Here is a 27,537-nt window from a genome sequence, read left to right as displayed (position 1 = left end):
GGCTCTGCCCGATGCTGCTCTAGTGGCAACGCCGCGCTAAATCGCTAAAGCACGTTAAAGCGTGCTTGATGGCAGGGTCTGGAAAGAAGCAGGAATAGACCCAAAAGGGAAAATAAAACTACAGTTTCAAGTCAGTAACCACCTCTACGGGGGGCAGAGAAGCTGCTCAATGTTAGTCACTGCCACTGATGAACAGAGAGACCCTCCTTCAGCCCAAGCAAAAATGGCCTCACAGAAACTTTCAAACAGTTCAGGAACAGCAAGCCTGTAACTGAACTTTTTTAACTCTCAGAAAAGTGGGAAAAAAGCAAGATTTTTTTTGTTTTTGTTTTTACAGAGATAGCAGAGGTTCACAAGTAATATCAAGTTATAACAGTGCAGTAAATGACCCCACACAAGAGTGCTAGGTCAAGGACAGAAAATATGCAAGTTTTAAGAAAAAACGATTTAAAATTAAGTGCAAACAGGAAATTCAGCAAACAGCTTTGGTTGTGCTCTAAATACAGCTACTAATACAGAAATCAAGTTTAACAAGCCAGAAAATGCTCAAGCTAGGCAGCTATGCAGAAAAACTTAGCAAATAAACAGAGAAAAATACTTAAAATCTCAAAAGTGGCTCCTTCTTCTCTCAGCGTTTTTCCTCTTGGAGGTGCTTCACCAACAGCCAACAAGCCTGAAAAGACGCTCAAACCACGAGGCAACTAGGTTTTAAGAGAGGAAGATGAAGGAGTTATGGAAATGACCCCTAGTGGCCAATAAAACTACAGTTTCAAGTCAGTAACCACCTCTACGGGGGCAGGGAAGCTGCTCAATGTTAGTCACTGCCACTGATGAACAGAGAGACCCTCCTTCAGCCCAAGCAAGAATGGCCTCACAGAAACTTTCAAACAGTTCAGGAACAGCAAGCCTGTAACTGAACTTTTTTAACTCTCAGAAAAGTGGGAAAAAGCAAGATTTTTTTTTTTTTTTTTTACAGAGATAGCAGAGGTTCACAAGTAATATCAAGTTATAACAGTGCAGTAAATGACCCCACACAAGAGTGCTAGGTCAAGGACAGAAAATATGCAAGTTTTAAGAAAAAAACGATTTAAAATTAAGTGCAAACAGGAAATTCAGCAAACAGCTTTTGGTTGTGCTCTAAATACAGCTACTAATACAGAAATCAAGTTTAACAAGCCAGAAAATGCTCAAGCTAGGCAGCTATGCAGAAAAACTTAGCAAATAAACAGAGAAAAAATACTTAAAATCTCAAAAGTGGCTCCCTTCTTCTCTCAGCGTTTTTTCCTCTTGGAGGGTGCTTCACCAACAGCCAACAAGCCTGAAAAGACGCTCAAACCACGAGGCAACTAGGTTTTAAGAGAGGAAGATGAAGGAGTTATGGAAATGACCCCTAGTGGCCAATAAAACTACTTTCAAGTCAGTAACCACCTCTACGGGGGGCAGGGAAGCTGCTCAATGTTAGTCACTGCCACTGATGAACAGAGAGACCCTCCTTCAGCCCAAGCAAAAATGGCCTCACAGAAACTTTCAAACAGTTCAGGAACAGCAAGCCTGTAACATAACTTTTTTAACTCTCAGAAAAGTGGGAAAAAAGCAAGATTTTTTTGTTTTTGTTTTTTACAGAGATAGCAGAGGTTCACAAGTAATATCAAGTTATAACAGTGCAGTAAATGACCCCACACAAGAGTGCTAGGTCAAGGACAGAAAATATGCAAGTTTTAAGAAAAAAACGATTTAAAATTAAGTGCAAACAGGAAATTCAGCAAACAGCTTTTGGTTGTGCTCTAAATACAGCTACTAATACAGAAATCAAGTTTAACAAGCCAGAAAATGCTCAAGCTAGGCAGCTATGCAGAAAAACTTAGCAAATAAACAGAGAAAAAATACTTAAAATCTCAAAAGAGCTTTGTTCCCTTTTCTCGGTCTGTCCCCACTGATCCTTTATTTCCTGTTTCAACTGTTTTGCCTTTACAGTATTAGTCATCCAGTAGGATGGAAGTCTGCAAATGTCTCATATAAGACCTTTGGTTGGGGGGGCATTTCTATCATTACTGGGGAAGATCTGGTAATATCAGGTATGTCCAAGAACATTATAAGAGGTAATTGTTTACTTGTTATATAAAATCTATTCAATCACACCCAAGTTCCATATTGTCCTGATCTGTAGGCATATGTTTTATTTCCTCCGTTATCTCTTCTGTGTTCACTAATCCATATAGTGTTGTTCAGGCTGTGCTTCGCTCTTGCATGTTGTGTCATTCCCTGCCATCTAGGACCCCTTTCTACACCTTTCCCATTACATAATAACTTCCAGTCTCCCCTATGATTCCTTTTCATTGAATATAGTCCATATTTTCAGCCACTAATTCCTTAATTTATTTACTTTTACTTTTGGGGGAATATAAAAGTTACCATTTATGAGTCCCAGTTTATTTATTTACTGCCATTTGATTACCGGGAAAGTCCAACTGCGTAGAAGCCCATTTTCAGCAGAGGCCTGGGGAGAAAAGCTCCAAATTATTACAAATATTTTAAGAACAATAATTTTACAATCTCCAAAAATAAAACAAAAATGTCCGCAATTTAAATAATTATAACAAATTAGACGTAACATAAAAACATTGGTTAATAATCAATGTATGTTATATGACAATCATTTAATATAGAGACAATTTTTATATAGTTTGTAGACAAATTAAAAAAAAATTAATCGAATACGAACAGGAACTGCATTATGAAGTGAAGGAAAAACAGGCTTATGGTACATTTAGAGAGGAAGTCAGGGAACAGAATTTGATACAAATAAGGAAGTTCATAGGTTTGTAGGAGGTTACTAGGCTAGTGGCAATAGGGCCTTTATAAGCCTAGCCATGTTATGTCCTTGTTCCGTTACTGACCAAGTTGTATGGTCTATATTTGCAGCACATGTCTGATTAGCACCAACTGCCCTTATCCAAGAGGGACACCCATGGGGTAAATTTATGGTCTCCCCATCCAGTTGTCCAAGTTACTCTTAAATAAGGTAATTGAAGAGCGCTAGTTTACATGAATTGGGAGTTTGTTCCAGAGGAGTGGCAGCTTCTGGGAGACATATCTGTCTCTCCAGCATGTCCTGTTAATGTCCTAGGCCAGGTTAAGATCCCTAGAGTGAGTGAATCTTGTCCCATTTGACTTGCAGATGTGCAGCATTTCTGTTAGGGCAGGTCCAAGACTGCTCTTTAGGCCAGGCATAAGTCGCCTGTCAGCAGCCTATAAGATACAGAGTACAGTGACAGGGTCTTCAGTCTGCCTATGTAGGTCATGAGTTGAAGGCCCTAAAGTTTCTTGGTGAGAAACCTCTGAGGTCTCTCCTGCTGTTGCTGCAGGTGTCTGCTGAGGAACATACAGAAGGGAGTGTTGTACTCTATTAGTGGTCTGAGAAGGGATAGGTACAGGGGAGTTATAATATCCTTAGCTCTGGATGTGATGCCCTTACTTGTGAGACGTGCAACACAGAAGGCCTTTCTTACCACAATGGACACATGGCAATCGAAGTTAAGGTTGCTATCAACCTGTGTTCCCAAATCTCTCACCACAGGGTTTGAGCTAAGGGGGTACTTTTAATACTGTAATTTGCAGGGACTTGCCCTTTACCGAAAGGGATGATGGCACATTTTTTTTTTGCATTTAGTTTAAGTCTGTGGCTTTAGCACCAATCATTTGTCTGTGTAAGCCCTTTTTATAGTATGTCAACATCATTGGGGAACTCATTGATTGCACCCAGTTTGTAGTCATCCGCAAACTTGGTAAGCCACAGTTCATCTATTTTCACCTGGACTTCTGAGAAATAGATCCCAAACAGTAGGAGGCCCAGCACAGATCACTGGGTAAACCACTGGTAACAGGTCTGCTGGTAGAGGTGGAATCCCCAACTTTGACTGTATGCTTTCTGTTGGTGAGCCAGTTGGCTACCCATAGGTACATAGGTTGGTACTAGGCTATCGGCCCTAGCGCCTATACAAGCCTAGCCATAACAATTCCCTGGCTATTTCTTCCCACACTGTTTACTTCCCTGGACCCCTGTCTAGCAGGGCGACTGACATGATCCCTGGGGTGAATTTCCTTTCTCCCATCCAGTCGTCAATGTTCCTTTTGAAGAGGGTCAAGGAGGCATTCTGCTTGACTTATATGGGCAGTCTATTCCAGAGTCTGAGGAGTCTCTTGGTCAGGAACCTATCCCTCCAGCATGTTTTGTTTATTGTGATGACAAGGTTTAGATCCCTGGAGCATGTGGCTCTGAGGGATTGGGATTTCTTTAAGTGTAGCATGTCCAACAGCTCTGGGTTTGACATGGCCTTGTATGTTAAGCAGAGATCGCCCTGAGTAGACAATATGCAACAGAGTATAGCTGGAGTTTTTTAAGGCGGTCAGCATAGGGCATCTGCTTTAGGCCTGTGATTCTTTTAGTGAGGTATTTCTGCGGCCTTTCCAGTTGTTGCAGATGTCTTGAGAGGTACATACCAAATGGGGTGTTGTATTCTATAATGGGTCTAATGAGGGATGAGTACAGTGGGACACTGACTTCCTTTTTTCTGGATGAAAAGCCCTTAGTGATGAGGTGTGCCACATAGAAGGATTTCCTGACTGTTGTGGCGATGTGGTTATCAAAGGTGAGACCACTGTCCACCTGTATCTTACCACACTTTCGGTGTTTAGTGTACTGCCACCTATGTGGTAATTCACGGGTACATGTTTTTTCCCAAAGGGGATAACTATACATTTCTTGGCATTGAGCTTGAGCCCATGGCTCTGGCACCAAGCATCCATTTCTATAAGGCCCTTTTGTAGAGTATCCACATCATTTTAGGATTCAATAATGGCTCCCAGTTTGCAGTCATCTGCGAACTTTGTTAGCCAGAGTCCCTTAGTGTTGGCCTGTACTTCAGAGAAGTAGATGCCAAACAAGAGCGGTCCCAGGACTGAACCCTGAGGTACTCCACTTGTCACTTGTCTAGAGCTGGATTTGGAGTCGGCTACTTTTACAGTGTGGGTTCTGTCAGTAAGCCAGTTGGCAACCTATTGAGTGACATAGGGATTAATGTCCAGCTTAGCAAGTCTGTCTATGATTCCAGAGTGGGGGATGGTGTCAAAGGCCTTGGTGAGGTCCTGATAGGCTGAGTGGACCGCCTTACCCTCGTCCATGGCTCTGGAGATTGATTCGAAGAAGTCAATCAGGTTCAGGAGACAAGATCAGCCCTTCATGAACCCAAACTGGGTGGGGTCCAGTGTTTGAAGTTTGCCAATATCTTTGTTTATAAGTTCCATGATAATACATTCCATGGACTTGAAGATCAGGCTCGTTAGACTGATGGGGCGGTAGTTCCAGGGATCCAAGGTGGATCCCCCCCTTGTGGAGTGGGATAACTGTAGCTGTGCAACACTCAGTGGGCACAAAGCCTGAGATGAGGCTATGATTAAACATGACACTTAGGTGAGGTGCCAGTTCATTTTATAGCGCATGTAGTACACAGCCCAGGATGTCATCTGGTCCCATGGATGCTGTATTTTTAGCTTTGGGAAGTGTGTTTTTTACGTGTGTGGCCGTTATTACCAGAATTTAGCAATCTTTCGGTATTGAGATGAGACATTTAGGGGGTGAGAGGGGGGTGAATTTGGCACTGAATTGATCTGCCAGGATATTGGCAATATCTTTGGGATCAGTATATTTAATACCATTCTGTTGTAGCTCGGAGGAGATCCGAGCATTGCCGTTTAGATTCTAGCAATTTTATTTTCGTAACTAGCTTTGGAGGATTTTATGAGGGATCTCAGCTTCTTACTGAGGCTGGTAAGGGAGTTTTTTGCATTCTGGGATTTTCCTCTTTTCTGCAACAGTTTCTTCCTTTTGTTGTAAAGTTTGTTTATGGCAGGGGACCACCAGATTGCCTTCCTTTTTTGGACGAGAGCATCTTGGTTCTATTTGGGATGGCACAATTCATGCATGAATGGATGTGCTCGTACAGTGCCTTAGTGTAGGATTCAGCAGTCAAACTTTCAGTTCCCGTCTGCATAGGTGTCATGAAGTTTGTCACTTCTGACTTGAGTAGCATGAAGTTGGCTTTGGAGAAGTTTTTTATGGAGGTTTACTTACTGGGTGGTGGGGGTGGGATATGGATGTTAAGGGTGATTAGCTTATGGTCAGACCTGACCAACGAGGCGGTGACCATAGGTGTGGGGCACTGATTTCCCATGTTGATAATGACCAGATTTAGGATATTGGAGCCCCTGGTGGGATTATGGATTAGTTGGTCCAGGGCGTTGGAATTTCAAGAACCATTGGACAAAGGTGTTGGTACACGAGTAGTTTTCCCAGTTAATGGCAGGGTAGTTGAAATCACTCAGTATTAGGGTGTTTGGTTGTATCTTAATATTTTCTAGTATGTTTACAATCTAGTGACATGTGAGTTAATTCCCAGCTGGATGAGTTTCACAATGATGCCTGAGTGGGGGATTGTGTCAAAAGCCTCGGTTAAGTCAAGACAGGCTGTAAATACTGTTTTGCCTTCATCCAGGGCTTTGGTAACTTTCTTGAAGTCCACCAGGTTTAATAAGTATAATATACCCTTAACAAAGACAAACTGGGTTGGATCAAGAGTTTGAAGGTCACCTATGTCTTTGTTGCTAAGGAACACGATGATTCTCTCCATGGCCTTGCAGATAATGCTGGTTAGGCTTATGGTTCTATAGTTCCAGGGTCGATTGTTAGACTCCTTTTGTGCAAGGGAATTACTGTTGCTGTTATCCACTCTCCTGGGACAAAGCCAGTGCTTAGACTGTGGTTGAAGAGAGTGCCAAGTGGTTCTGCTAGGTCCTCTTTTAGACTATTTAGTAGGAAGTCCGGGATGTTATTCGGTCCCATAGAGGCTGTGTTTTTGGGCATGGAGAGTGCGGTTATGACCCGCTCTTTGGAGATACTAGTTAGAGGACTGCTGACAGGTATGCTTTAGGGTATGTCTGGTGGAGACAGGGGGTTAACTTTGCACCAAATATGTCTGCTAGCAGGTTGGCAATGTCCTCAGGGACATAGCTGATCCTTCCCTTTTAGATTTCTGACGTAGCCAAAGAATGCCGTGTGATTATCCTTAGCTAGGGATGCTAGTTTAGCTTTATAATTGGCTTTAGAGGACTTTACAAGATATCTAATTTGCTTGTTCAAGCTGTGGAGGGTGTCCTTCCTCTGCTGAGTCAGTCCGCTCTTGTTCTAGGACATTAGTTTCTTCCTCTTGTTGCCACCAGGGTGGCTTGTTTTTTTGTGAGGACCTGGTTTTGAACCATTCAGGTACAGCCAAGTCTATACATTTGTACAGGTGTTTATACAGGGCATTTGTGTACACCGCTGTATACCAGTCATTGCTGACAGTGGTAGCAGGGATTTGAAATTATTTATCCCATCACTTGGGAGGGTATAGATTGCTTTGGAGAAATGTTTCATCCTTTTTGCTCTTTGGGGGGGGGGGGGCAGGTATTATCGTTACTTGAATGAGACTGATTTATGATCAGAAGTTACCAGGAGGGCAACACGCACAGTGGGTAGTGCAGAGACCCCCTATGTTGGAGAGTACTAAGTCTAGGACATTTGAGCCCCTTATGGGGGTGCAGGCAGTCTGTTCCAGAGCATTTGTATTAATAAAGTCCAGGAATATTAGGGCAAGCATGTTTCTGCTCATATACAACTCCCAACTGATGAAAGGATAGTGGAAATCACCCATAACCAAGGTGTTTGTATAGTGAGTGACTCAAGTACATCCAGATAGGCAGAGTAGTTCTCATGGATCATGGTCAGGGACCTATAGCTAACAATGATATGGAACGGGGGGTTTACCTACAGTTAGTTGGACATGGCGTAGCTCTATGGAGTCGTACTGTTTGACCAGTCTTGAGGTGTACATGTCTTTAATGAAGATGGATACACCTCCACATTTTTTCTTTCATGCTCATTTTGAGGTCTGAACGTGTGGAAGACATTGTAGCCTTGCATGGCTGGGGTGCTCTCTGTGGCCTAGAACCATGTCTCTGTGACTATACAGAGATCAGCATCTTCCAAAGTAAGGCAAGGAGTACAGTTTCCGATTTAGACTCCTAGCATTAAGCAGCATAACCTTCAGTTTTTCTCTAGTGGAATTTTTTATGTCGGGAATTTTCAACCATATCTTCCCAGCCTGACACCAAAAGATAAGCCAATTGTTGAAGTCAATGATTATTTGAGGCATAATCCTGGGTGAAGGTAGAATGCTGCTTAGGGCTAGGGACATACCTGCCTGGGACACACAATCTGAGGGCTCCGTCATGTCTCTCTTCATATAGTCCAGTGAGGCACATCTCAAGTCATTCATGCCACATGGACTAAGACAGAGTCATAACGGTACTTGTTGTTGAGAGACTTGAGTATGTGCATGATCTAATAGATCCTGGCACCTGACAGGCAGCTGACCGTGACCTTCTCCTTGTTCAGGTTGGTGAGGGGGGCATCTATGTGTCTCACTATGGAGTCGCCTATGACCAAGTCATTTGGTTTTGAGTTTTTTTTCCTTAGCGGCTTATTAGCTAAGACACTGTCATGTGTATTATTATGTGGAGTGGATTCTGTTGGATCTGCAGTTTCTGCAGTAGGTTTGCCCTTGGGAGGTCTCTGATATTTAGGTAGACTTCTAGTGAGTATCTCCACGTGTATGGGTTCATGTGTTGTGAGCTTGTGGTGCAAGAGGTGAAGTGTGTGCACTGACAACCTGTTTGATATCTAGTTTGTTGTTATGTGAGAGAACTGATTCCAAATTCACATTATAGATACCTCTTTCACATGCTGTATTTGCCTGTTTTAGGAGTAACTGGTTGTCAGTATACACGAGGCAATTGCTAAATTGCCTCAGAATGGTCATGTCAATCAGGCTGGCTGGAAAAATAGTGGGAAACTGTCCATCCATTATGGAAGGCATACACTATTGTAACTAGTGGGGAGTGGGCTAGATGAACCAGTCACAGGGCAGCAGTGCAATCTCTGAGCAGCTCCAATGTAAACTGAGTGCAAACCTGCCCAAACGCAACACTGAAATACAAGTGAAGTTAAATGATTTAAAAAAGTAACCAATGGGAAAGCCCAAGACTGAGCCTTATTCCAGCAATCCCCAACTCAGATGGGTCCTGGAGTACACAATTCTGCCACAATGGTGCAGGGGGGCATTCTTAATGTAAGATGGCTGGTTTTTGTGCTTAAATTATACCAAACAGTCTAGGTTCAGTAAGCCTGAATCTAGCCTATGCTATAAAATGCAGAAGTACTAGAAATTCAAAGTGCAGAAAATTTCTGTCACAACAGCAAAAAACAGTTTAAATAAAGCAGTAAATCAATAGAATACTCCCACAAGAGTGTAGACCACAAACCTTCTTAGTGTGAAATAACTGGTTTGGAACCCAAGTGCTTAAACCAGAAAAAGGACACTTAGAATAACAGGCACAATAAGCCTTCACCAGCAATTCCCAGCTTAGAAGGGTATAGGCTACACTCTCCTGCCACAAGAGTCTAGACCACAAACCTTTGTATTGTAAAATAATGGTTCAGAGCCCAAATGCTTAAACCAAATCTAAGACACTTTCAGAACAACAGATAGAATAAGATTTCAGCCAGCAATTCCCAGCTTAGAAGGGTGTAGGCTATCCTCTCCTGCCACAAGAGTTTAGACCACAAATCTTCCTAATGTAGAATAACTGGTTTGGAACCAAAGTGCTTAAACCAGAACAAAGGCACTTAGAACAACAGGTACAATAAGATTTCAACCAACTATTGCCAGCTCAGAAGGGCAGAGGCTACCCTCTCCTCCCACAAGAGTGTAGACTGCAAACATTCTTAATGTAAAACAACTGGCTTGTAGCCTAGCTCATGAGCTTAAACCAAAGTAAGAGGCTTAAAATAACAGTTACACTTTAATCAGGATACTAACAAGCAACGATAAATGCAGCAGAATAAATGTAATTGAACACTTTTAAGAACAAGAAGCAAAAAGTAAAATAAAGTATTAAAGTAGGAAGAAACCCAAATACAGTAAAAGCAGCTAAATAAAGTGCATTTTTTAAGTTAAGTGGGAAGGGAGGAAACAGAAGATAATTCAAGGTTAAGAAACTAAGGGGTGGGTCTTCCCAACTGATCTTTCCATAATCAGTAGAATGAGCTGATGAGATGGGACTGGGAGGAGTATCCAAAATCAGATTTATAGTAGGGGCGGGCAACTCAAAAGCCACCAGGTTTAAGAATTCAACAACAGTTGGGCAGGTGGATGTGAAAAATAAAATGCAGACAGATATCAGCAATATTCAGGCAGAGTACAGCAAGCAAGCCAAGCAAGCACTCCAGTTAAATAGAGATGCCTCCAAATATTTCTAGCTAAATGAGAAATGTTCACATTTAGGGATATAATTTATCCCTCACTAATACATATTTCCCTTATCTATACACGAGTTGTTCCTTAATATTCCAGGTAAGCCTCCTCCTTAACGGTGTGAACACTCCATTTTCCTTTCTTCTATCATGCTTGCAAAAAAACCCATAATTAATGCCATTTTTTGACTATCTCTTTGTGTTCTTTTGAGTTAGACGTGTTTCCTGTACTCTTGCCGTTTTCAAGAAAGTTAGCACTCTGTTGATCTTGGTTTTATCCAGAAAGCTATTTACATTCTAAATCATGATTTTAAACATGTGTCATTACATAGGTTGACTATAAAATTCTCCTGTTGCCACACTCCATCAACCTTCTGTGGTGAATACCCTCGCCTAACAAGGCTCTGCTCCATGCTAATCACTTCAAGAATTCCTGTTTTGAAACTATTAAGCTCTACAGTTAAAAGTGCAAAAACCCTTAACCTCAAATCTAAACAGCCAAACCCAAAAACTAAGTGCATGTCATATGTCTTCCATGTGATATCACAGTGAGCCCAAGCTCTTCCGCATAACTAATATTAGCTGTGTTAGCCCATTTAGCTACCTACACCTCTTCGCTATTCATTGCCAAGAATACAGTCACCACAGGTAGAACAGCATTCCTTCTCATGTGCTGTTTTGGTTACTTAATACTTACTTGCCATTTAATGGCACACTATTTAATCGGCTTAGCTTTGCAAAGATTATTGTTGAACAAATAGACTTCAAAAAGAAATTTTGGTCGCATTGCTCATATTACGCATGTTAAAAGAAGACAAACAGCATTCATTCCTTGCCCAGTGCCTTGCAAGAAAGCCTTGTTGAAAATCAAACAAACAAATAGCGTCTGGGCAAGCTGTTGACTACTAAATCCAATTGCTGGGCCGAATAATGTCTCACTGACCAGTCCTTATAATGTTAACTTAAAAAATGACAGTTAAGACAAAACCTTCTCATAGTTTGGAACATGTTGTAGTCCTCTAGGTATTAGTCACATAAATTACTCACCACTGTTTACTAACATCCCAAGAAATAATCCCTGCATTGCCATTTAAGTCCAAAGTCTATGTCTGAAGCAAATTCTATAGTTTAAAAATGTTTTACTTAGTGTTATTCTGTCTCTGAGCTAGGTTGTATCAGAGTTTCATTTCTGTTCTGGATTACTTGCAGAGTTTCTCTCAATTTCATCATATTCCTTTTCGACTTCACATTGTTTATCTAACATCCACTTCCTGAGCAACAGGAAGGAGTTTAATGGCCAGGTTTCCTTCACTCTTTCGGCCTGCAGGCTTCTTCCACTTTCAACTCCTTGTCCTCTTGCAGAGTATCAACAACAGTCTTTCTTTTAAATGAAAAAGTCTGTAGTTCTATGATAGCAGGTCTTAGGAATGTATTAGTCTAGGGAGTTTGCAAGAATGCTATGTGCCCGGCCAATGCAGAGCTCCTCTGATGGCACCCCCATCAATGCCAGCATCTGCTTAACCATGAAACCTAAACAATCCCAAATGTCTTCTCCTTCTTGGACACTGGCAACCCTTAGCTTGTCGTTTTCTTTTCTGTCTTCTACACATGCAGCTTTTCTTTCATCTCTTTACGTAAATTCTACATTTCAGCTAACCTCCCCTCGTGGTCACCTCCCCCGGTCTTTAGTTGACTACTCATTCAACGTGCCCTTTATTTCCCCCCAGGCTTCGATCCATTTTCCGGATATATTCAAAAGATTTTTTCATTCATGGACAGAATTTTTTATTAAACTTTGTACAGCTTGTTATTCATTTTCAGCAATTCAGGGGGTTTTGCCTTAGCTGGCTTAACCAGGGCCTTAGCATGTTATCTCCTAAAGGGTCATTCTCCGTTGGGAAAGTAACGGTCAGCTCATTTAACGTGTTCCTCCTCTCCACAATTTTCTCTTTGATATTCTTCAATATGGGTGCATATTCATGTCCATTGAAAGGTGAAAGGTATTACCTTTGCAGTCTCTATGGTGTTATTTATTGTAAAGTTTGTTTATTTATTTATTTTGGTGAGGACAGGGAGGCTGCCATGAACGACTGTTCATTTATGTGACATACTAGAAGTCCCAATAGCAACCTCTTTCAGTTAATCATTTTTCTTGACTTGTCTGTAGAGCCCTCTATTGAATAAGAGATAAACAATAAAGTCCAGTGTACGAGCTATTTTGATCTACAAATCCTTGAGCCAAACATTATTCAGTTTATATTCCTTCCATTTTATATATACTGCAGCACTCTCATGAATGTAGAACTATTTACTCTCAACTCTTAATAAACATCAGTCTGTATTATTTTTTTTCTAAAAAAATATTTTGCAGTACCTACTTTATAAGTAAAACAAACCTCCCATAAGAGGTGGAATGATTCAGTGGCAGACTTGACAATAAAGGTCTTCACTCGCAGTATTAAAGATTCACTGACAGCAAAGAGGATTCAGTTGATGAACTACTCATTAGCTGCTTAATGTGGTCCAAGGTTTGATTCCCACAGTCTCCATTTGCTTAACTGTTTGTGTCTGAGCAAGTCATTTAATTAAACAGGGCTTCTGGGCTCAGTTTGAATGCAGATATCGATGTTGAGCAGCAGGTCTCTACCCTGATTAACAAATGTAAATAAAAATAAAGAAATATAATGAGCATCACTGCAACACTGATCAGCAGAGACAGGAAGGACTCTGTGTTGTTTGGATTTAGTAATTCTACATAAACAGCAGAATACCATACCTCTAGCTCTACTTACTTACTCACTCGCATTGAATCTGCTGTGACATAAATCAAATCCATTTTACCTTCACATCAAGTTAACACTACATACTAGCTTTACTCTTGCTGAATTAATAATAAGAAATATTTACCAAATGACAATGTATTTTTTGTCCCACTGTTTATTGCACTGTAACCTGTCCTTTCCTTTCACAAATCCCAAACTCTGAGTTTAAATGTATTCATTGTAATGCTAGTATTTCATCATTTTGTTATATATAACTGTGGAACATTTCTCTCTAGGGTACCCATGTAAACTGTTTCCTGTACAGCAGGGCCAACCCATTTAACAAATAAAAATTAAAAAAAATCACTGATAGAGCTTTAAACTCTGTAAGATTATACATAGTAGTTACTACATCAAGAGGAATGGCAAACCTTCTTACCGTGGACATTTCACCAGTTATAAAATGACATAAAAGCAATCCTCATTAAGAAAATGTTCAAATGGAAAATGAAGGAAGAAATGGCTAGTGTTAAAACAAAACAACACACACAAAAAAAACATTTAAAATATTACTTCCCAAAAGATCAGGCAGAACGATCCCCTGGAATTTTTTTTTTAAAAACAGGATGGAAGATGTGGTTCAGAAATGTATCGTTAATAATATCTGTTAATTAGAATAACAACCATAACAACATAAAATACTATATAGCATTTAGAGTAATTCCTGTGTGAATGAAAATTTAATGTCATATCCACTCTGAAGTCATTGCCATTTCTGGAAAGTGAAAAATGCAGCTTGTTCCAACCAAATATTCTCTGATTCTCTTTAACAAGATGCTCTCCAGTCAAGCAGAAAGCTTCTATTTAAATGCCCCCCCCCCCCCATTAAATTGCTTAAAAATAGTGTTATTTTAAAAATAAAGGCATGAATAGAAGGGAAACACAAAGGTACTTACAGATTTTCATGTCATCACAGCAGTCACAGATACCAGAACTCCAGTCGTTTTCTTGTACCATAATGGTCTGGGTGGTGATGGCTTGAGGCTGCATGGCCACAGATGACATGGTGCTGTGTTAAAGAAACAAAGTATCACATATGAAAATCAAGGCTCTGATTCCTACAATGGTCTCGAGCATTACCACTTCCCATGCATCCCGTCTCTTCATTTCTCATGTTGAACACCAAACAACATCAAACATCTTTCAAACTATGTGGTCTTAGTTTTGTAAGGTATGTGCATACCTTTCAATTTCAATTACAGATAAGAACATATAGATGAAACTCTTACCACAGAATGATAAGTAAAAACAGACTACTGCGATTCACAGACTTGTGAAAAAGACTGAACAACGTGGCAGTGTAGTGTTTAGCTTTCTAACAACCTATTTAAACTGACGTTTTTGTTCATCTAGACAGCTGGAGTAAAAGAGACCTAAGCACCTAAAACAAAGTATCCTGCATCAGAATTTGATGATTATGTGTGCTACTGACCAGAATAACAAGAATACACACTCGGGTTGGATTTTTCATAAACTGCATGACTCCATAAAGCCATCTCATTTCCTCTGTTGACTCAGTTTTTAGTATAGACAGATTAATCAAAGACAGTAGGCTCTAAGTACATTCCCCAAAATGTTTTACAATGTACCCTAAGGTTTGGCAACCTGAGAGTTAGTTGCATAGTTGGGTATATAGGATCATGTGCCCAATGTTAAATATGTTTTTGAGGTTGCCCATTTACTTATTTTGTCTCAGTGGATTTGTCCTCAAAACTGAATCAACAGAATTAAATATATCCTTTTAAAGACATTTATCAGAGCAACAGCAAGCAGTGGGTACAGATTTAGGGGTCAAGTGAGCAAAGAAAACATAAATACAAACTTAAATTTTGGGCAACCTCTAAAAAGCTGTACTGCGATAAAGCAATAAAATTACATTATATCTTTAGTGCTGTCGCATTTTTGCAAACAATAATAAACTTGTGATGAAAGACAATAACTAGGCACTAAACAATGACAAAAAAGGTCTTCAAGAAGGACTTAAAAATGAAAACAAAATGAATACAAAACCGAGAATTATAGGGTATGGTGATAGTAAAGGCCCTAAAATCTTTGGTCTTACACCTCACTCTAGAAATCTCTAGAAGCTTCCTACCAATGGAATAATAAGATCTCACCAAGCAGTGCAGGGTTCGAAGGTTAATCAAATATTTCAAGCCCAGCTACAGAAAAGCAAAGTTTCAGGTTAGTGACCAAATTCTAACAGAACAGTGGGAGGGACAGGGCAGAAGGAACCATAGTCTTCCCCACTTCACAACAAGCCAGATTGTGGGATGAATTCTGAAAAGTGTTCACCTTTGTGAATGTTTTGCTCAAACGGAGAGGACCTTATACTAATCAATGAAGCACAGCCATGGTTGATGATAGAATTGGTTGTTACAATCATGCTGTAGAATGTAATATACTCAGACTGACATTAAGAGCATACATTGTCAAGCAGAATGACTAACACATCAGACAACAGCTGCTTTCATTAAAAGGGTTTATGGTTGCAGGGTCCCATGACTCAATTATCCATTTGCTCTAACTCAATTAAAAAATAGAATGTATTTAAAATATTACTATATATATGATATCCACCTTACTTTGAAAATATGAATATCTTGCATTTACAAGTGTTTTAAATAGTATATGCATGCAATAAAGCACGAGGGAGCATGCATGGTATAGATATTACTGCACACCTGGAAGGAGGGGAGCTGTGAGGAACAAGCCCTCCCTCAAGTGCCATAATGCACTTATAAAATGGACATCTGTATAGATATATATATTTTTTTTGGTTGAATTTTACATTTAGTACTTTTTGTATGATAATTATATGCACTATATTGTATTGTAAGTAGTTGACAGTTGTTCGAAACGAACACTTGAAACAGAAAACTTAAAAACTCTGTTCAGTCCTGTTCAACCAAATCAAGAAAGCACAGACAACAAAACTAGCGCTTTCATTCACTTTTAATTTTATGTGAACTTCTTCAGAAAAACCTGAACTCCACCGCCACAAGCTTATAAATAATTAACCATTGTCACATGGTCAGTGATATCATATCAAAGTTAAATTTCATTTAAAGTAAAAATGAAAATAAAAAAATGTTGCATAAAATCCATAGATTCTACAAGATATAAGAATAAAAATAAACATATTTATATACACAGTAAAATAAACAAGTATGTATAATCTTCTACTTATTCTTGCATTGCAAGAAACATTTTATGTTGATAGTGTCGTTAAGACTGAGTATGTTGTCTGCCCCAAGATGAATTTGCCAAAAACTTTCTTTGCATTCTAAAAGTACTTTACAGTCACCAGTAAATGGCTCCTGACTTACACTATTAATGACAGAAAACATAAACTTTTCAAAGTCAACACATACAATAGAATGCCTTGCTAAGGTATTAATTTGTTCATTTTTTTTTTTTTTTTGATTTCTAAAAGGTGTTCATAAATTCTTCTTTTAAACACCTGGTAGTCATTCCAATGTAGTAACTAGGACACAAAAGACACTGTGCAATATATACTACCATCTCACTATTGCATGTGTAATAACTCCTAGACCAGTAAGTCCTATTGATATGCTTAAAAGTTACAGATGAAGACTTGCTAATATATCTGCATTGTTTGCAATTTTTACAAGCATAAGTCCCTTTTGTAGAAGTGAAACTAACCATAGTGGTATTTTTTCTTCCTTTGTTTCATGTTCTAACAGAATTTTAATAGTTTTGGTCTTTTTTGCAAATGAAAGTAGGCCATGCCCCAATTACTTTCACAAGATCTTGATTTCCCAATAATGTCTTCCAATGATCTACTATTATATTTTTGATGTATCACATTTCATTAGTAATAGACAAAGCAAAAGCAGAGGAAAAATTCTCGTTAGCACAAGTGTGTTCGTCCTGCTCATTGCTATTAACTTCAGAATGAACTTCACTCAATAAAATTTGGCAAGCCTTTCTTTCCCTTAAAGTAACAACTTCATTTTCTATCAATTTTAACCATGATCTATCATATCCTCTTGTCTCGAAGAACAATCTTAAAATAACCATCTCTTTCAAGAAAGTATCATCAGATGATGTTAGCCTACTAAACCTAATCAACTGCCCTTTGACAACTCCCTTCTTCATATGAAATGGGTGTAGGCTGTCCTTGTGTAAATATTGATTTACAAAAACAGATTTTCTATAAATTTTACTAATAAATTTTCCAGTTTCTAAATCAAATGTCAAGTTCAAAACAAGGAAATTTAAACTATCACCAAATCCTCCTATTGTGAACTTGAGAAAATCTGTAGAACCATTTAGGTAAGCCACAAAATCACTAAAATCATCATAGGTACCATTCCATAAGAAAAAAATAGTCAATGTAACGACGATAAACCAAAATCTTTTTTATAAATTCACTGTTTGTTAAAAATTTGTTTTCCCAGTTTGCCATCACAAGGTTAGCAAAAGCTGGGGCTACTCTTGCCCCCATAGCTACCCCTAATGTTTGTTTATGCAACTGATTGTTGAATTTAAAAAAAATTGTTATCCAACACTAATTCCATGATGGTACAAACTGTATCAACCTTATAGTTACTAAAGTTAGTATACTTACTTAAATATTCTATAAGGTAATCTACTCCAAAATCCTGCTCAATACTAGTATAAATAGAAACATCTAGGGATGCAAAATAAAAATCTTTCCCTGATAGTTGTAAATCTCTTAATATTTCCAGAAGGTGCCATGAATCTTTTAAATAATGTTTTGAAGCCTGCATAATAGGATTCAACACAAAATCTAACCAAATGGAAAGTGTTTCATTCTTAGAATTAGCAGCAGATATAATTGGTCTAAATGGAGGATTGTTAATATTTTTTTGTACTTTTGGAATACCAAATATACATGCCATTTTAGGATGTTCAACCTGCAAATACGTGTAACATTGATGGTCTATTTCTCCTTGACAAAACATGTCAAATAGACATGTGTCCAACCTTAAATAGATGCCCTTTATGAAAGCATAATCAACTTTTCTGCAAGTACCTTCATCGTTTAACAATTCTTCCATAGATTCTGTGTACTTAATCTGGTCCATAATCACTATTGTTCCACCTTTGTTGGCTCTCATGAACCTAAGTTGTCGATTATTACATAAGGTTTTCAGAGCCTGTTCTAAAACAGTAAGATTGTAAACATTTCTATCAGGCTTTATTTTTCTAAAGTCTGATTCACACAAAGTTTGAAAAACCTGTAGTGTACCTACCAGCGTTGGAATGTAAGTGCTTGTTTTTTAGGTCCCTTTGCGGTGATGACCTGCATATCACAGTTAACCTCGTGCATACTGTATCTAAGATTTAATTTCCTTAGATAAAGTCTAAAGTCTACAATGACCTTAGCTAAATTCATAGAATGACTAGGGATGAAAGAGAAACCCTTCTTTAAAACATTTAACACAAACCCACACTTGAAAGATTAAGTATTTCTATATCATATAGTGAGGCTTCAGACCCGGTTACCATTTCTTTTTCTTTCTGCCCCTTCCCTTCCCCTTGTCCTGCACAGCTTTGGACTCTGTTGGCACCTTTTTGTTGCCTTGCTGGCCCACTAAAAAAGGACCCCCACTTTAGAAGCACTAGATGCTTCTACACCAGGGGTATTTACTCCTTGATTAGATGTTTGCACTTGTGAAGATTGCACATTTTCAACAACACTATTTACATTACTTTGCATGACACAAAAATCACTCATTCTGTTGTTATTATCCACCACATTAGAACACGAAGCTGAAGGTAAAATCTAAACTACCATCATTTGCTTCTCTTCGGTTCGTGCTCTCAGAATGCAAATTGTTAACGTCTTTAACAATATAAGCAGTCTTGCTGGCATAAGCCGTGATGTCCCATCATAATTGTTTCTGTTTTCTTGCCACAATTGTGGCTCTATGTCTGTCCACTTTAGGTGCAATATCATAATACAAATGGTTGAAGGTAGAAAAACAAGAAAAGCTTTTAATTTTCTTGTCCAAGTCACTCGAAGAGTTTCTGACTTTGTCCAGTTGTTTTAAATAGTGCTCTACTAAAGTCTGCATCAAATTGATGCCAAATTCATTAAAAAGTTCAACAAATTTGCAATAAAGATTGTCCCCAAAAGAGACACAATTCGGAAATGTATTGGTTCTTAGGCCTTGTAGGACGCACTTACTCCTAATGCATTCAGCCAAATAATTAATTTCCACATCCAACGTAACATACTTTCAGGTTAAATTTTCAAATTCAAATATAAACTTTCTGCAACTGTTTTGTTCTGTAACATGATTAGTAATACCTTCGGTACTTACTGACATTTTATTCGGCAGTCCTTCCATTTCAGAAAAAGGATTCTTTGCTGACTGCAAAACATGTTGCAACACACTGTTGTTCACCAACGAAATTCGCTCTTCTGATACTGCAGAGCCCACAGGAACATCCAAATGATGCAAAACGCTACAACCATGTCCGGAGGCATCAGAAACACCATTGGATGTGGCAAAAGATCCCATCTGCAACCCAAAGCCCTTTTGGATGGCATTGGTAATAACAGTAGTGATCTGTTCTGAAAAAAGAGCAAAACTGTCTGGAACTGAGTGGGTGGATAAGTTCAGCAAGGTGTCCTGTAAGGTGCCTTTAGCGGTCATGGTAAAACCAGAGACGAACCAACAGCACAAAACTTTCAAACGAACACTTGAAACCGAAAACTTAAAAACTCTGTTCAGTCCTGTTCAACCAAACCAAGAAAGCACGGACAACAAAACTAGCGCTTTCATTCACTTTTAATTTTATGTGAACTTCTTCAGAAAAATCTGAACTCCACCTCCACAAGCTTATTCTACAAGATATAAGAATAAAAATAAGTACTTTTAGAATGTAAAGAAAGTTTTTGGCAAATTCATCTTGGGGAAGACAACATACCCGGTCTTAACGACACCATCAACATAAAATGTTTCTTGCAATGCAAGAATAAGTAGATTATACATACTTGTTTATTTTACCGTGTATATAAATATGTTTATTTTTTATTCTTATATCTTGTAGAATCTATGGATTTTATGCAACATTTTTTATTTTCACTTTTACTTTAAAGAAAATTTAATTTTTGATATGATATCATTGACCATGTGACACTGGTTAATTATTTATAAGCTTGTGGAGGTGGAGTTCAGGTTTTTCTGAAGAAGTTCACATAAAATTAAAAGTGAATGAAAGCGCTAGTTTTGTTGCCCGTGCTTTTAGTTGACAGTTGTGCAGGGTTATAAATAATTAACTGTGTTGACTTTTGTTAAAGATATTTTTCAGAATAGTCATTTAAGGGACTTTTCTGTCACACTGTTGTGTGCTGTTGCACAATTCCTTTTGTAAATGGCTTCCCTGAGTTGTTTTTACTAATCACATTCTGGATTCATGCTATAGAAATTCCATGTCGAATTTCAGATGGTGGTGGTCCATAAAGTGGTATTTTGAAAACCTGATCCATCATGTTAGGTTTTGGAAGAATAATAGATATTTGTTAAAAATAATGTTAACAACAAATGTGTCTTTTCCATCTTCACTAAATGTTTTGCAAGGGTACAACATTTAAACTGCGTAGGACTTCCGGTCTACAATTTCCGCAAAATTCATTTCGGAGACCATTGTTTCAGCAAATCATGTTTTGGATCTGATATGGACAATTTCTGGTGGTGGTCCAAAAAGGACATGTTGAAAATTTGAACTCAAAATGTTAATTTTTGGAGCATTGTGACATTTGGTCTGCATTGATTTTCTATCATGATTTAGAACACATGTGATGGACAAGTAGCTAGCAATCTGATTGGTTGGTGTGCCTTACCCATTCTATAAAAAATATTATAGGTTACCATTAGGCTATGAAGTCATGTTTGAAAACTAGAGCCACAGAAAATAATGAAACTGAAGCAGACAAAACTATCTGCAATTGTGCACAGCCACTACATCCAATTATATTATTGACTGGCCTGACAAACCTAGCGTATTTGCACACTATATGTTGTCTAGAATAATCATTTATCTTGTCACATTTTCACTGGTAGCAGCATAAGGGACAGTGACATGTTGAATTTTCACCAGCACAACATCAAGCAAAGTGGGAGATGTGGACATAACTCACATTCACAGGGCTGAGTTGTAACTCTTCAAGAGGACACTTAAATGAGTCTCCCACTCTCTGGTTTAGACAATGAAACTTCCTTCTGCTGACTGTTTTCACTCAGTGTTCTATCATCTAGTGTTACAGAGAAATACTTCCTATTTCTAAGACAGCTGTGCAAATCAGGGCCTTGTAAAGGTGAAGACAAAAGCACAAAACCTTGTTTTGTACTGTATCGTTCAGCAAATCTTAACTTGTCCTCGCTCCTTCCCATTTCAAGAACTGGGGTGCAAAGTGGCAGATTTGAGGGGTATTTCCATTTATATGTCTCAGTACAGCAAGAACGATAAAATGCAGTGCCTCCCTCGGAAACTGGCCTGAAAGGATATCAAGTCCTACATGAGCTACAGAAAATGAAAAGTAACTGAACCTCCATGCCACTGATGGACTTCATGTCTCTCTAACCATGGTAGAGCCTCGCTGAAGTCCAGAATGCAGAAGTATATCACAATGATTGTGCCACTTAAATGAAATGGAAATTAGGTGAGGAGTAGTCTGATAGGTGGATAAAAGAAGGGCAACAGGAGAACTCGTGTAAGCAAAGAAGATGGCAACAGGCAAGCAGAAAAGGCAAGAAATACAGAGGACACTGCTGCTGTGGAACAAATTCCCAATCCATAAAGCTCATCCCTGTCCATATTCAACTGCAACTTGGATCTATAGACGGGAAACATAAAATCTACCCCATGACTGTTCCCTTTACTACTAATGGACAGAGGCATCTCCTAAATTCTTTATCCCATGCATGGACACCCTCAAAGTATCTACGGCATGATACAAGTTCTTCTTACCAGGGGTAATATATAATTATCAATCATGGAATGGGCAAGGCCAATATAACACTAAACGAGGTATGTTAATTCAAACACCAAAGGGGAAATTCACTAGGCTTAAAATGTGGTTCAAAGGGCAGCTAGCCTACTACTTACCCATGAAAGGATCTGGAATGTGGAGATGTCACACATTCAGGACAGTCTACATTAGGCAGCACATAGACTGTGACATATTTAAGGACAGAAGCATAGAGGAAAGAACACAGAAATCTCTGAGATCATCAAAAGTTAGCAGCTAAGCAGTAAGGCTATACAGAAAGAGTATGAGAGCTGACAGCTGCAATATATCAACCACTGGCTGCTAAAAGAAAGAAGAAAAGGAACCAATAAGATCTTAAGGCAGTAAAAGGAAAGCTGTTATAATGTAAGATTTTAATCTCCTCGAAGCAGAATGGCATATTCATTCATTCACATGCAGGTAGCACAGGAAGACATAAGGAAAGACAAACTACTTGATATTGTACTTAGCAAGGAAAATAAGGTTGGGGACTTAAAAGTAGAAGTAGCCCCAGGCCAACAATGATGATGCACTATGGGAAAGAGGGAATGGCAAATGGGAAAAAGTATAGAATTATGAAAATGTAGGTAACATCAAGCTAGGCGAATCTTGTAAACCTGAAATGGAAGATTATAGAAAACATGGATAAATAAAAACGAAGTAAACAAAGACTAAGGCAAAGGGGCTAAGAAGAACAACAAGACAGGCCATCTGTATCATTTGGGTGATTAAACTGAGTCCATGCAAAGGAAAGGCTTTTCAAGAGTTAGAGTTGAAAGGGGAGGAGTACATGGAGAAGTATGAGAAAACTAGAAAAAGGCTGACAAAGGTACTAAGAAATGCCAAGAAAAATTACAGAAAAATATAAATAAATGAATAGTGGAGAGGGCAAGGTTCCCTGTATAACACCAAGAACCAAATGTGTGCATTATAGTAGGACAGTGAAAGTGACCAAATGTGTGCATTATAGTAGGACAGTGAAAGTGACCATGCAGCTAAATTCGCCAAGACTAAGAAAGCTACTGCTGAATGTCACCAAACAGAGGAAGTTAAAAAACTATTTCACGTGTTTTGGCTATTTTGCCACCAAAGTAGTGCATAACAGCATACCTCTCAGCCTCTAACTGCACAAATCAGAAGCAAAGACAATAAACAATGAGGGAAACAGTAATAAATTCAGAGGTAGATACGAATCTATTCACCTGATGCTGCTAGAATAAAAGGTTATACATTAGCATGCATTTTTGGTATTCTTCTCAACTGCACCTCACAACAGTTCAGAAATTCAGATACGGGACTCATATTGTTGAAATGTTCCTGGTAAGTGTAGTCACTTTCTGGCCAATCACTGAGGATAGCCTCACTAGACAGTAAGAAACGTGAGTTTCAGAGTTCATATCCTTTGGAAATGATATGTTGATGCAAAAGCTTTGATGCTAGTTACTGTCTACATTTATAATATCAAAGAATTAAATCTGTCCCTAAATTTTCCCTCTGCCCCCCTTTATTTTTAATGTTGCCACTGATTCTTGTGCTCTAGGGTTGAGTGCTACAAGGGGTATGACTGCCTCTGCTAAATGCTTCAGCTAAAAATTGTAAGCTCTATTAGCGTGCCTCCCAGCTGTCCTTTATTTTGCATTATGTACCTAATATTGCCTCATATTTTTGCTGTGTTGCTCACAATGTTTTATGTAGTTATTTTATGGAAAATTTCTGAGGATTACAGGCAGTCGGTAATGCCACAGAGTAGAGTTTTATACCTGTTATTTATTTATTTACTTGTCTTTGTTTACCATGAAAGTCCGACTAGGTAATAATTTTTAGCAGAGGCCCGGGGAGAAAAGCTCCATTTGTTTACATTGCATTACACTCAGTTCCAGTTAAACACAGAGTAGTTACATTTCTATTTACATTTATACATATACAGTAGTTACATTTATACATTCTAACATTTTACAGAGGTAGACGTTACTAAAGAAAGCTCAGAAGCAACTTAGTGGATTGTACAGGCATCAGTTATGTATAAAATGTATGTTTTTGTAAATATAAATGTTCAGTCTTTTAAAATGTATTATGCATGTTTCTCTTTTGCTCAAACATACTTGTATTTTTTTTTTGTAAATGCTTGCAAATGCCTCTCATTACTATTTTGTTACAATTATGAGACTGATTGTGTAATTAGCTTTATTTTTCTCTTTGACTCTTTGTATTGGAGTTTTTCTCCCTGGGCCTCGTTGAAAATGTGTTTTATCACCCAGTCGGACTTTCCCGGTAAACAAATGTCAAATAAATACATAAAATTAATAAATAAAAATTGTTGTGTCATTTCAGAGGTAGGTTGAGAGTGTTCTGTCTAAGGAGAATATTTGGAGGGTATAATACAGTGAACATAAAGTCTTAACCTTGTGATGAGCATGTGCAGGACCAGGATTAGTTAAGATGCAGTTTAAGCAGTGGTTCAAAACTGCTGTGTTTGTCGGAAAGTTTTATTTATGTGGGGAGTGTTTAGCAACATATTGGGAGTACAGCGATTCTCCTGCAACACTATTTCACTTCTTTGTAAGTAATAAGAATTTATTACTAGAGCAGAGGTCCCTTACTGGACCATAGGTCAGTAATAAGGTATGTAGTGTAGGGCATTTTTCTGGGTGATGAATGAGTTTGTGTGCTGTAGTTAGTTGTGAATATGTTGGGTAGTTGTGTAGTTCAAGCCATTTGATTTGCTTTAAGCTATGACAATAGTGGTCCTATGAGGGAGATTGGTGGCAAATGTAGCTATTTTATTGTAGCAGAAGGCAAGTTTCTTTCTTTAAGTATTTGTTTAAGTTTGTTAGGATATGAGTGGTGTATAAGAGAGTTGGCAGTAAGAAGGTGGTAGCTAGAGTTTTTCTTGCAGTATCTGTAAAGAATCTAAAGCTCTTGTAGAGGGAGCCTAGTTTCTGGTGTGTACATTTATTTATTTATTGGATGTTTGTTTGCAGAGATGCTCAGGCTGGGTCACAAGGAACCCATTTTCAGAGGAGACCCGGGGATAAAAGCTCCAGTTACATACAGATATGTAAAATCTTTATACAGATAACATAAACAATTGCATTAGTTACAAGTACATACAGAGGTGTAAAAATAAAACTTTATACAGATAGCTACAAATTACCTGAGTTATAGGTAAGCAGGTGCATTGATATGAATCAGAAGGTAACTAAGTAACTGATATCGATGTGCAAGTAAATGATACAGGTGAAGAGAGTTCAGATGGAGAGAGAAAGTGAACGAGAGTTGCAATCAGCTCGGGAGAAGAGATTAGCCTGGGTCAGAGCAAAGGCACAGCCAGGAGTTGAGCATGTCTTGTTTCAGTAGAGTTTTGAAGGCAGGTAGGTTAGTAGTAGTTCTCACAGTGAGTGGGAGAGAGTTCCCTGCTTCTGGAACATAGTGGGAGTGGAGGCTTTGTCCAGCTGTCTTAGAGGGTTTATTTATAGACAGAAGCTCTTTATCTGTAGACCTAAGTGTTCTGCTTGGGTTATAAGGTCTGACTGTAATTATGTTATTTAGGGCTGGGCAGCCTGTGGTTTTGTAGACCGTGTTGTGGAGTGTTAGAAGTTGGGTATATAGTACGTAGTTGGGGAATTCTAGCCAGTTTAGTTATTTTAGTGATGGGTTCTAGTTTTTAAGTTGGTGGCAAACTTAGCCACTCTATTATAGCCCTGCTCCATTTTGGATCTAGAAGACCTCCGTAAATTGGTAAGTATTGGGGTGCCTTAAAGCAGAGGGGGGGGGTAGAAGGAAAGTTTTGGCAAGGGTGGTTTTGGAAGAAGAGTAAGTGCGTGTTTGTTTCTGTAAAGTGTGCCAAGTTTCTGGTGGGTTTCCTTTATGTTTTGTTGAATGTGAAGCTCAAACCGAAGGTGATCATCTATGACTATACCCCGTAACTTAGTTTGGTGGGCCATCTCAATGGTTGTGTTATCAGCAGAGAAAATTTTGAAGTTGTTCAGATTAGTAGTACAGTTCTTTGGCTGAGAAAGAAGCAGTTTACTTTTTTTGGTTTGAGAAATAGCTGGCAGTTGGTAAGCCAGGATTCCACAGCAGAGGAACTATGTTGAGTATCGAAGAGAAGCTGGGGAATAATGCGAGAGGTGCAGATTATTGTGGAATTATCAGAATACTGGATGGGCATTCCATTAGTAGATACAGTACAGAGGTCATTAGTAAAAATATTGAAAAGTAGGGATCCTAGGATGTATCCCTGTGGGACCTCGTGGGACCCCAGTGGCATTTACTAGAAAGAGGGAGATTAACATATGACCATTTTACAGATTGTTTTCGATTGTGTAAATAACTATGGAACCAGTTTAGTGTATGAGGGGTAATTCCTAGGTTAGAGAGCTTGTTCAAGAGTAAAGAGTGAGAAACGATTTCAAATGCCTTTGAGAGGTCAAGAAATAGTGCAGATACATAGCAACCTGAGTCTCTGTTTACAAAGTCAGTGAAGGTTAGGAGGGCTGTAATTGTGCTGTGGCCGGGACGAAAACCATGTTATGTGTTTATAAGGAGGTTGTTATGCTGTATGTAATTCATAAGTTGAAGATGAAAACATTTTTCCAGTATTTTACAGATGGAGGAAAGTATGGCTGTAGGTCTAAAGTTTGTAAGTTTGTTGGTGTTACCTCCTTTATGAATGCGGATGATATGGGACTTTTTCCAGGTACTGGGTACTTTGGACCCGGATATGGTTCAGTTGATCAGGATGCTGACAGGGTATGCTGTGGATTCAGATATGGATTGATCAGGCTGCTGACTGGGTATGCTATAGAGTCAGATATGGATCAGATGATCAGGATGCTGACTGGGTATGCTATGGAGTCAGATATGGATCAGTTGATCAGGATGCTGACTGGGTATGCTATGGAGTCAAATATGGATCAGTTGATCAGGATGCTGACTGGGTATGCTATGGAGTCAGATATGGATCAGTTGATCAGGATGCTGACTGGGTATGTTATGGATTCAGATATGGATCGATCAAGATGCTGACTGGGTATACTATGTAGTCAAATATGGATCGGTTGATCAGGATGCTGACTGGGTATGCTATGGAGGCAGATATGGATTGATCAGGATGCTGACTGGGTACACTATGGAGTCAGATATGGATGGATCGATCAGGATGCTGACTGGGTATGCTATTGATTCAGATATGGATCAATCAGGATGCTGACTGGGTACGCTATGGAGTCAGATATGGATGGATCGATCAGGATGCTGACTGGTTCAGATATAGATCGATCAGGATGCTGACTGGG

The 27,537-nt window shown here is 38.8% G+C and overlaps 1 protein-coding gene across 1 annotated transcript in view; it reads right to left on the bottom strand.

Moving 5' to 3' along the window:
* Nucleotides 1–27,537, bottom strand: part of LOC122803550 (cornifelin-like) — a 537,815-nt gene that overhangs the window by 284,528 nt on the left and 225,750 nt on the right. The window contains exon 2 of the mRNA XM_044073203.1: nucleotides 14,127–14,239. Coding sequence (XP_043929138.1) covers nucleotides 14,127–14,239 — 113 coding nt within the window. The remainder of the gene's footprint in view (nucleotides 1–14,126; nucleotides 14,240–27,537) is intronic.

The sequence above is a fragment of the Protopterus annectens genome, chromosome 5.part1 (genome assembly GCF_019279795.1).
Source record: "Protopterus annectens isolate FY-2018-M chromosome 5.part1, PAN1.0, whole genome shotgun sequence".
NCBI lineage: Eukaryota > Metazoa > Chordata > Ceratodontiformes > Protopteridae > Protopterus > Protopterus annectens.
The sequence above is the reverse complement of the archived record's forward strand: the minus strand, read 5'-3'. Positions and strand labels throughout refer to the sequence as shown.